This window comes from Ruditapes philippinarum, unplaced genomic scaffold (genome assembly GCF_026571515.1).
Source record: "Ruditapes philippinarum isolate M1 unplaced genomic scaffold, ASM2657151v2 ctg98_1_1_1_1, whole genome shotgun sequence".
In the NCBI taxonomy this organism is placed as follows: Eukaryota; Metazoa; Mollusca; class Bivalvia; order Venerida; family Veneridae; genus Ruditapes; species Ruditapes philippinarum.
The window spans coordinates 203,898-216,206 of record NW_026857110.1 but is presented as its reverse complement, the minus strand read 5'-3'; the positions used below and the strand labels follow the sequence as shown (position 1 = coordinate 216,206).

General features: G+C 31.3%; 1 protein-coding gene across 3 annotated transcripts in view; it reads left to right on the top strand.

Annotated features, from left to right (window-relative positions):
- Positions 1–8,705, top strand: part of LOC132748803 (multiple epidermal growth factor-like domains protein 11) — a 51,828-nt gene extending 43,123 nt beyond the window's left edge. For 2 of the 3 annotated variants that reach the window (XM_060738441.1, XM_060738442.1), the window contains exons 7-14: positions 786–914; positions 1,277–1,411; positions 2,473–2,604; positions 2,887–3,021; positions 4,474–4,608; positions 6,125–6,269; positions 6,933–7,003; positions 7,326–8,705. In XM_060738441.1, the coding sequence (XP_060594424.1) occupies positions 786–914; positions 1,277–1,411; positions 2,473–2,604; positions 2,887–3,021; positions 4,474–4,608; positions 6,125–6,269; positions 6,933–7,003; positions 7,326–7,468 (1,025 nt within the window). In that variant the 3' untranslated portion in view covers positions 7,469–8,705. The remainder of the gene's footprint in view (positions 1–785; positions 915–1,276; positions 1,412–2,472; positions 2,605–2,886; positions 3,022–4,473; positions 4,609–6,124; positions 6,270–6,932; positions 7,004–7,325) is intronic. The other variant, XM_060738443.1, reaches the window with a different exon arrangement.
- Positions 8,706–12,309: the final 3,604 nt, after the last annotated feature.

Sequence of the window (12,309 nt, the reverse complement as noted above, 5' to 3'; positions counted from 1 at the left end):
GTCAAATATATGTTAAGGGTAATATCTCATTTTAGTGAAATGTATGTTAATGGTATTGTCTCATTTACGTGAAATGTATGTTTTGGATATCGTCTTATTTAATTGAAATGTAAGATAAGGGTATTATCTCATTTAAGAGAAATATATGCTAAGGATATTATCTCATTTAAGTGAAATGATTGTTAAGGGCATTGTCCCATTTAAGTGAAATTAGTGTTAAGGGTATTATGTTATTTAAGTTAAATGTATGTTAAGGATTTTATCTCAATTTTGTTGATAACATGAAAGGACTGCTTGATAATGGTATAATCTCCGTCTGGCTGAGAAAATCATAGATCGGTCAATAAAGATAATGGGATTGTGTAATAAATCTTGTAAATGTATCTCATTCTGGTTGATGAGGTACAAGTTGGATTATATGTCATAACAAAAGTATCTCTACCTTTTTTAATGAGATAATAGGATTGTGCCTCAATGGTTGATAAATGGTTTGTTGGATTAAGTCATAACAGAATTACCTAAGACTTTTTATGAGACAATGGGATTACGTATTAAGATTATTAACTCGTTCGGTTTTTATAAAATAATGAAATAGTAAGAGAAAGGTCATATCTCATTCTGGTAGATAAGATAATTGGAATTGGTCATAATGATATTTTCTAAGTCTTCTTAATTATGATTTGAATATGAAAGAAAATGAAAAACATGTACCAATGCTCAGAGTCTTTTTTCTGGAATGGATACCACTTAAATAAATATACATGTATATACATATTTTTTTTTAGAATGTACCAATAATACATACGGGTTGTTTTGTAATGAGACTTGCATGTGCAACGAAAATCAAACATGTGACCACGTGCACGGTTCATGCATATGTAAATCAGGATGGCATGGAGAGAACTGTTCTAAAGGTATGCGTTCTTATCAAAGGGCAAGGAAAGCCTTACCATATTGTAGTATCCTTTAAATTTATGAATTGCAATAATAGCGAGTTTCAAATAGAGATATGTAAAAACACCAACCATTGGATTTTTTGATAAAGACTTCAGCTAACAAAGTTACTTTAATCGATGTTTTTTAGAAATACACACAGTTATTTCTATCTTCGAGTCAAGTCTAAACAACTAATTAGGGCCAAACATGCCATTATTTGATTAAATAGATATACATGTAACAACAACTTTATATAAAAAATCAAATTAATTCTTTCATCATTAAAATTGTCTATTGAACTATGAACATAATTGTATTTCGTTTTCCTTTAAACACACAGAGTGTGACGCAATGACGTTTGGTGTCGACTGTTTGAAGAATTGCACGTGTGACCGCAGTAACACGCAAACATGTGACAGGGAAACGGGCTACTGCCATTGCAAGCCGGGTTATGAAAACAGAGATTGTGATTCGGGTAGGTAATAATCGACTTTTATATCAGTTTGCTGGATCATAAACATTGTGTTTTTAGCATAAATTAAAGTGACATGGTGAGCTTTGGTCATCGCTTTACGTCCGGCGTCCGTCCGTCCGTAAACTTTTACCTTAAACTACATCCTCATAAATCGCTAAGCAAATTTCATTCAAACTTCACAGAAATAAAGCCCTTGGTTTAAACTTGGCCTCGGCCCAGGGGCCTATTTGCAGGACCATCATGACCCTCTTGTTTCTTTATTCCAGCAGTTAATGTAGTATACATATGAGTAAAAATGCCCTATCTTTTTTTTTAACTTGAACATCTGATGTACAAATTAAACATATTTGAATTTATAAACATGTATAAAAATTCATAATATGAATTGTTTATGTGTAAAATTAAGATAAAATAGACACATGTATAAAATAAATGATAAAACGTCAGTTCCAGTCAATACATGTATAATTACAAACAAATCAATAAAGGTTTCGATGGAACATTGTTGGAAGTCAAAAGACTAAATGAGCAAGTCTTGACAGGACATTAATATCACTTAATTTGCTAAAAAAATATATGATCATTTACAGATTAAATTGTTTATCTTGAAACAGTTTCGTCAATTTTCCTTTGAACAAAGCTGGAAGTCATACAACCTTAAATGATATTCGTAGGATGTTCCTTCAAAACATGATGTGATTATATGTTAGTCTATTATCTTCATTACTGTCACATGCTACTGTATGTTTAGGTGCTTATCGACCGCTGTACAGTTATGTACCTCGCTTCAAAGGACATTTTTAGCTAATACTCCAAGACATTTGTATTGCTAATACTCTGTCAAATTTTCAACTTTTTGTTTCAAAATTTACTGGCGACATGTACTATTTCGTACTTGACAGCGAAAGCTGCTTTTTGTACCCTCTCCCGAACAGATTATTTTACCAATTACTGATTGATAATGAAAATCAATAACCTGCTTAACGAGCGTTTGCTTTTCTGATAAATTCTAAAAGATCTTTTGATAGTGTTAACTTTAATTTATACAAATTCTCTTTCAGTCTGTCAGATGGGCACCTTCGGAGAAAACTGTTCACGAAACTGCTCTGATAATTGCACTTACACGGACTACTGTGATAATATAAACGGATCATGCATTTGCCTCGGAATGCGCGGACCTAACTGCTCTCAGGGCACGGTTACTTACACACTAATTCACCGAAATCATTTATTTTATATTGCATTCTTATACATGCGCCTTGACTGTCATATTTTATCAAGCTCATCGCTCGGGTTATTTGCAAAATTGCCAAAATAACTAAGTTAACTATATAACTTACTAAATAATTAATGCTAAAGTGAGAACGTATACGTGTTAAAGAAAAGAACGTACAAGTATATATATGTTAAATTTATTTAGTTTTAGAAGAATATGTTTTCTCTCGTATGCTTATTATGTATGTTATATTTTTCAGAATGTACAGCAGGTACATTCGGGCCAAATTGTATCTGGCTTTGTAACTGTAGAAACAGTTTAAACAACTCCTGCAATAATACATCTGGCCAGTGTGTCTGCGATTCTGGGTGGACCGGGCGAACATGTGACAAAGGTCAGATAATATCTGCACACTTATAATGATAATGAATTAGTGCCGATAATTATAACCGTATAAATAAAAATAAGTATAGCTGGACACAGGGCCCATTTTTGTTATTTTGTCCAGTTCACAATTAGATTGGGAATTTTGGACGTCGGGGATAGATATCATCTGCTTTGTGCAATTATTTTAATAGTTAGAGAAAACAGTGGCGAACAAGTTGGAACTTGACCCGACTGCAAGTTACAGGGCTTTTGGCCTAGTACTAAGCTCTAACTAAAGGCTTTTATAACCGCGCTTATTGTTTGGTACATGTATATATTTTGTCATTGATCTTTAGATCTGTGTACAATTCTGATCTGGCATGTTTTACATTTTCATGTTTCTTTTTATTTGATATCTTTTGCGTCAGTTTGATATGTTTTTGTATATAATTTTAGTAACATGCTTAAAAGCCCATTTTGCCTCAGAAACATATAGTTGTTCCATCTTCCATACAAAATACAAAAAAGACAAAAGATGAAAAAGAAAAGCTTTTAAAAAAAGAATACATGTAACAGCATTTTTGGGACATAATAATGCAGGCTTAACAATACACCAATACACGATGCATATTACATATACTGTGCAAATGTTGCAAAAATAATTTATCTTCATGTCAGTACACTTTATACAAAGATCAATTTCAATACGTGCACATTTTGGCAAAGATTCATAACTTTATGGGTGTCATCCTGCAAAGATTTAGACCAATACGTGCACATTTTGCAAAGATTCATAACTTTATGGGTGTCATCTTGCAAGGATTTAGACCGATAGGTGCACATTTTGCAAAGATTCATACCTCTATGGGTGTCATCCTGCAAAGATTCATAACAATACATGCACATTTTAGCAAAGATTCATAACTTTATGGATGTCATATCCTGCAAAGATTCATAACAATATGTGCACATTTTAGCAAAGATCCATTACTCTATGAATGTCATATCCTGCAAAGATTCATAACAATATTGTGCACATTTTGGCAAAGATTAATTTCAACACATGCTCATATTTGCAAAATATTATTGCTCAATGTGTGAAAAGCTGCAAATACAATATGTGTATACACTTTGGCAAAAATTCATAAGCAAAGATTTCTTGATTAAAGGATAAAAAAGAGATATCAGTCAATTTTAACCCCTAGACACTTGTAGTGGGAAGCTCAAAATGCCTTTAAAATCCATAATCTATAATAATTATAGAAGTTGAAATATGATTTTTTTTCAAATAGCTTATATTACGAGTGGCAACCCGTTGTTTAATCAGTGCTTTTATTGCGTGGTTCCAAGAGCAGGTTCCTTTAAAACACTTAGCGATTTCAGGGTAATCACGAAAACATATGAATTACAGAATAACAATGACATGTGACCTCTAAAACGTTTGAAATGCTATACTTACTGTGTATTTCTGTTATTTCAGAATGTGAGTCAGGTACATACGGACCAAGCTGTTCCTTGCATTGTTACTGCACTAACAGTAAAGATAAATCATGTCACAATGTAACTGGTCAGTGTGACTGTAAACATGGTTTTATAGGACGCACGTGTGACAACGGTCAGTATACGTGTATATTTAATATATTCAAAAGACGCATCTTTGAGATGAACAAATGAATTCAAGCTTGATCCACACATAATTGTATGTTTGCAGATGAGCTTCGGGATTTCCAATCTGTCATTGTTCCTGATTTGTATTAAAAGGATATATATCACCTGCCTAATGACAGACATCAGTTGATTGCAGTTACTGATTGCGTACACCTCAGAATATTGTTATAATACGAAAACAACATTATACATATATTAACATATCAGAAACAAAATGATTTCTGAGACACTCCTTTCTCTCAACTAGAACAATTTCGGTACTTGTTTATGTTTTTATTAGCTACAACATCACATTTAAACAGTACTTTTCATGTCATATTTGATTGCTATATAGTTTCCTACTTCGATAACACATTTTTGCATCTTTAATTTTTTCCATTTGTCATACTTGTTGATATAATACAAAACTCGACACATTATAGAAATACACTTAAAAGGAGAAGGATATTATAAGACTAAGTCTTTCGTTATGATCCTTTTCTTGGATGTAAGAATGTTTGATTTGTATTGTAAATGTTTATATTTATATGTATATATTCTGGAATAAATATGTTTAAACTATAAGGACATCGTTTTGAGATAATTTGACATTAGTGACATTACATTCTTACTTTGTCAGTTAGCCATTCATTTAAAGTTTGTTACTATAAGAAATACAATCTTAGGATTCAAGTGCATGCTCAAATTATCAAATTCATTGAATCTAAATTTCATTAGACCAAAAATGAAAATAACATAAATATTAACAATGGCTTATTTGGTAATAATGATTGTGAACTATTTATGTATGAAGATGGAAAGACGGATTCACTGTCGAACAAAGCCAAACCTTTATCACCGCCGTCTTTTATCATGTATATGAAGAATTCTGGGACGCATCAAAGACTAATTAAAGGAATTTACTGAAGGTTATTTACATGACGTGAATGGAAATAATTTTCCGAGATAAAATTCTATGATATATGTCTACACTAATAACTTGTGTGCACAGTTTAAGATTATTTGGTCACTCCGTTCTTCTAGAATACATGTACATTGTAATTATTGTAATTGTGAAAAATGACCAAAACTTTCGTTCAAATCAGGCTAAGAATAACACAAAAATACGAATTTCAATTAATTTCTGAGTATATATCGATACTATCGTGTGAATATCTTTCTTTTTTAAGTGTCCCAGATGGTCGATGTAAGAAATTCAAATTTTATGTTTTTAGGCTTTTTGGACAGCAGTGGTGTTCCTTTAAATTCTTGGAAGTGAAGTTCCTCTTAAATCTTGGCGACATTGTTGTACGAAGAACAGTACGACCAGCTGTTAACAATCGTTCGATTTCTAAGGGCAAACCGATGAGCTTCCAAATTTAAATGTAACCTTCCAACTTCAAAAACACTTTTGATATTACATTCAATAAGACAAAATACAACAAAAAAAAATTATAATCATATATTACACATTTACTTTACAGAATATAAGAAATATTTGTCCGACAACTCACAAGGCTTTTTTGAAGACAACATGTTGTACCTGATAATTGGGCTTATAGCTCTTTTTGTTCTCACCACCCTCACAATCACTGTCGTCTGCATTCGCAGACGACACATGTGCAACAGGTCAGTATTACATAAAAACAATATATATCCTTCTTTAATATTTTGAATATAAATGTTACAACTCCTCTTATTTTAACATTATATTCTGTTAACGTACATTGAATAACATGTATAATTTTCAATTCGGAGTAGAGTCTCAAAATGCGTTACTTAAAAGCCGTGTATGTACAATGTCCTGCAAGTCTATACAATTCAATGTTTACACTGTATTGTGATAACAATCGTTGCTAGTGCTACTTCCGATTACTTTACCTGTCATGGGAGCCAATATATTTTAACTTTTAACTTTCTTGCGAAAACTGGAAGTAGATGCGTTTATCCAGTATCTTGTAGGACGTTTGTTGTAATGTTTACTTCTAAAAAATTCAAAACGAGATACTAGTATAAAGACAGGTACACCGGTACAAAACAAATTTATTATGTGTTTTGGATATGCTTCAACAACAACATTATTTAAATTAGGTAATTATCTATAACCATTTACAATTACCACCCCAAATTATCTTTATTTGCTAAATTGTTTGCTAAACAACAACAACAACAACAATTGAAACAGAAGCGTTTAAGAGTGTGTAAAATTATACGTACATATAATCAATACCATTTTATTACATGATAATTTTCTCATAAAGAATTATTTTTGTGATTCTTATTCCTCCTCAGTATGTTTAAAAGCGGAGCAAAGAGGGCCCCAGTCATTTCTAACTCTCAAGAAAATCCATGTTATGATGCCAGTAAGTCTGCCTACTTCTTTCCATAATTTCCGAATATTTTTTGTAAAAATATTAAGATTGTCCAACAAATGATAATAATGATGATGATTATGATAATGATGCTGATGATGATGGTGATGATGATGATGATGGTAATGATGAGTAATAGTTATAAAATTTAAGTAGACCTTACTCACATAGAGTTTGGTGTTGTGATATCAGTTATTGGAAAACATTTAGTTGAATATGATCAATATTTTCTCAAAGCTTAATTTACGAAATAATTTTCAGAAAAAAATTATTATACATGTATTTAATCGATAGAAACGTTATTATGTTTCAGGTTTAAAAGATGCAATACAAATTTCGAATATGTCCTCTATTGCAACGCCGGACAATTACGAAGATGCTGAGATTGAAATAAAAGGCGACACTGCAGCAAATAATGATTCGTATATTACATCGAATGGAACGTGCTCAGATTAAAAGAAAGGCGTACTGAAGATTATGAAGAGTTTGATTCATAGCAAATACAGTATTTGCTAGTCCGAAAAAAGTATCATTTTATAAGTTTAGATATAAAATAAGAAGAGAGGCGATAGTAAACAACGATAGTGTTCTAAATAGGACTGGATCCCGAAAAGGTTTATTTAATAAACACAATCCGAAGGATAGATTCTCTCTACAACAAACTTTATTTGCAAACCTCGGAGGGTTCAAGCATGTTTTACAATACAAATGTTGGGCATGTCATTACAGACATCACTCTACTACAGTTATTGCATACTCATTTGTCTAAATATGCCTAAACAAATAAGCGGTTACAGTCATTAAATACTGCTTGAGAAGGACAGGATATATTTTATATTATATTTAATATTTTAATGCTATCTAAGTAATAATATGGTGTTGACAAATTGTCTTATCCAACATCAAAGGACCATTTACATTTAAATCAATTTATATTTTATTCAGTCTTTATATATACAGTATATAATTATGGTTAAAGTGATAAATACGTTTCTTGCCAATCAAAGTAATAAATACTTTTCTTGCCAATCAAAAAACAAAATAATTTATACTTTGAAATATCTTTTGATATTTATACCATTTTAAAGTATGCTTTTCTTCTTTTAGTGATCAAATGAAATATTTCATCTGCGTATATCTACCACATTATATAGCATCCTGTTTACATGACAACCATTTATCTTTCTACATGCATATAATTGCATTTATAGACTTTATCATTACGAAGTCAAGTGCGACGTTATCATTAGAAATACTTGTCAAATGAATGGACTCCTCGACAAAAAAAAAAACAACAACAACAATCGGTACATCTCGGCTATTATAATTTTTATCTGAAGTTTAACGGAAAAGGTCAAGATGATGTGATTGACAAAAATCATTAATCATTTCTATGAAAATTCCAAACGAAATACATGTATATACTGACTGAATAGCAAAAAGTGCAGTGAATAGCGAAAAGTGCAGTGAATAGCGAAAAGTGTAGTGAAAATCGAAAAGTGCAGACCATAATCAAATGATACGGATGTACCGGCTGATCTTGGTCTGCACTGGTCACGTAGGTAAAATATGATTGCCGCCAGAAGGATTTTATATTATAATTAAGATACACAACAATATTGCTTGTCTCTGTTTAATGTGAATTATGACTATATAAGTAATATTTTATAATATATTTGACTATCACATTACAAACTTTAACACTTTCAAAAAAGATGAAGTTTCGATAATTCATATTAAGAAAGGCAGTACATTCATATATTTAGATGTAATATCTTAAGTTTAGAGAATCATTTACATCTACAGTTACTGACTAACACCATATACGTTGCTACTCATTTCATTTTTACTACATTTGTCTTCATTATGTCTTCATTATGTATTATGTATTTTCATTATTGACAATACAAAAAGACATGGACCGTATTGAATTATCAAAAATCTATTTTAAAATCTGGCCAATTTTATTAACAATTTGAAATCACCGTGATGTCATTCTAAGATCTACTCACGCATTGTATTTAAGCAAATGTAGCTTTTTGTATGAAGATGTTGTTAATATTATATTCCAGTTGTCTTTAATTTGTAATATTATCATTGCCATCATAAGATAATCATTTATTCATATTACTCATTATTGAAAAACATCACGTCACATAACCAGCATTAACCCTTAACCAACTTGGATTGTGTTATGAACTTGTCCAACACTGAATTTGGAACAGTTTATTTAATTTTTAAGGGATTCCAATATCAAAAATAAAATTTAGAAAAAAAAGTCGAGATACCAACCGCGTAGCCTGTCCCTAATCACTTCATGAGTGATTTAGCAAGCTACTTGTTTCAAAATATTCTAGAAATTAGTGTTAAGTTAGTACACAAATGTTGCATTTCATTAAAGGGTAAAAAGCTAAAACTTGCCAATAAACTAGAAAATTTGGAAAATGTATTTAATGTGTTTTTTATATTCTTATAGTCATTTTTGTATGTTTTTAACAAACATTGTCTCTGTTTATTAAATGTACTGTTTTACATATAGATGTTAAAACAAGGAACAAATTGCCATATTTGAGACTCGCTAAATGCTCTTATAAATACGATTTTAATAAAAGCAACAACAACACCTACAAGAGAAGATGACCAATTAGAAATAACCTAGTATAGCAATTTACCCATTAAAATATTGAGTTCATGCTTGAAACAAACAGTGTGTTGCTTTCACATACTAGGATCTGGACTTGATTCAATGTTCACATAATGATTGTTTAAGCATTCTTATTAACTACCATTTTATTATAATTGTTTGTTTGTAGTGTTATAAAATCATGTTAAATCAAATTTAAAAAATGATGTGTATGACATTTTCTTATTAATTTTTATATAATCTTACCATTTATTTTAGGTCAATTTTGGCCAAAGTATATACATTACGTGTGAAATAAAATAATCGGTGATAAAATGTGTTGTTTTTTTTTTTTTGGAATGATTTTCTTCTTTATTATTCCAATAATCAAAGTTTTACTTTATACTGATTTATTTTAGTTTGATTGTGTTGGAAGCTATAAGCTTATTGAAACATTCTCGTATCCGTTCCTGGAATCAATCAATAGTAAGCAATGAGTGTAAAGTGTTTTGCCCAAGGAAACAACGGCTTGACCCTGACGGGGTTAGAACCCTCGCGGCCAGTAATCCTTAGGTTACTAGTCAGACCCTTATATTACTGGTCCGACGCGTTAACCACTCGACCACGCCGCCACAATTTAAGTATTAATAACGTACATTGTATATGACAGAACACTTTTAATCCAATATGTAAGATTTAAGCGCACCATGGCCAGTGTATAACATTATCCCACAATACATTTAGTACATGCTATGACTACATGTATTTTATTTCTTAAAAATGTAAAACATGATCTGTCCACCATTTTACAAAGTTTCAGTAAATTATTTTTCCACCAAACAGTATTCCATTGTTTTATTGTGTAACTTCTGAAATGTAAACAAACAATGGACAATTAACGTTTTGAAAATCTTATAAAATAGAGAAAAACAAATCCCTAAAGAACACCAAAAACTACAAAATTGAAAATGTTGCAGGCTCGGTTTTATTAAGCCTGTTCATGGACGGCACTTGAAAATGCAAGTCACCGGCTTAAGCAGAGTGCAACTTTTAATTTTAAACATACATGTATTCTACTTCTCAGAATATATTCACATGTTACATTTTAAAATATACACAAAGTGTTTTCAAATATTCTTAAAAAAAGGATTAGAATGAAAGCTAAAGTGTCATCTGAAATACTTCTCCTTCTGGCAATAAATTTAAACATCGCAGATGTGTTCATCACATCAGCAGTTATCAAGGAACTTTCAATGTGACACGTTAGCGCCACTCCAAGCATATTAACATGTTGAACTAAGTTTTCTATGGTGACAAAGCTTGTATATTGCGATTTATTTTAGTCGTTGAAGCAAAGGATCATCATAAAGTTCACTTGAAACACATTGAAATAGTACAATCTCTGGTTAAAAATCAACACACAAAATGTTTAAGTACATGTGCTTTGTTTCCGCAAATATATTACTATTCTGTTTTTGTCAAATAAGTGATTACTTATTCGTAATCATTTCAAGGTCAACTAATTTCAGACTACCAGAATGTAACGATAATAAGAGGTTATTTTACATTTTTGTGTACAATACTGAATTCTTTTGGACGAGTACCTAGCTGCCGAACTTATATAGGACGAGGCGCTACATTGAGTACAATATGGATTTGATATAGATTTCCTCGGACTCGAGAAATGAAAACGAAGTGACATTGGTAAGAATTTGGATCCAATAATCCCTCTAGATAATTGCAAACTGTTTGCAAAGTGACAAAATGAAAGAAACGAACATAAACATTTCAAATTGTTTAATTTGTTATAAGCGACTTTGGATATGCCGACTGTTTCACAATACTTTAACTTAAAGTACAAACATTTATATAATACAAATGCAACGTCAAGGGATAAGCGTAATCATCTTCATTTCCATGTAAACTTTCATAACAGCATAAACAACACAAACATATATAATAAAAAATCTTAATAACTTGGCGCAACTTCATATCTTAAAATATTTTAGATATTAAAATTAGAATTTTCTTCACTCATTATCGTCGGCTGTCCAAGCGCTGAATGATCACGTTGTACATTATACCCGAGAAACTCGTGCGCTACACAGCGCCACCTATTGCAAAGAATTAAAACGAAACAGGGGAAAATAATTATCTTCTAATTCACTGCGTTCAAACGCAGAAAATTATATGTATTTATATTTGAACATAGTGTGGTGCTAACGTTTTGAGTTTATTGGTTACCTTAGTTGGTTAGTAGCCTTTGGGTTTCAACAAGGTTTTTCCATACTTGTGACCTACTTTTACCCAAAGTTACCCATATCGAACTAAAGATCATCATAACAACCTTTCTGACCAATTTCCAGGATATTTGGACTGAAACAGTAGTCACTCAAGTGTTAACAAGGTCTTACAATATTTGGAATGTGTGACCTACTTTTTGACCCCAGGTGAATCATATTCACCTCTGGTAGGGTTGGGGCCAGAATTACAATTGACAAGTGCGTATCAAAATGATGGTGATAAAATAAAAGCAGGACATGTGCATTACACACATCAACACCTGCAGGGTATTGTGTAACATCAAATCAATGTTGATTTCAAAGGAAAGTAACACATTAAATTAATTATAACATTAATTTATTAGGATATAATGTCTACATAACCAGACAAC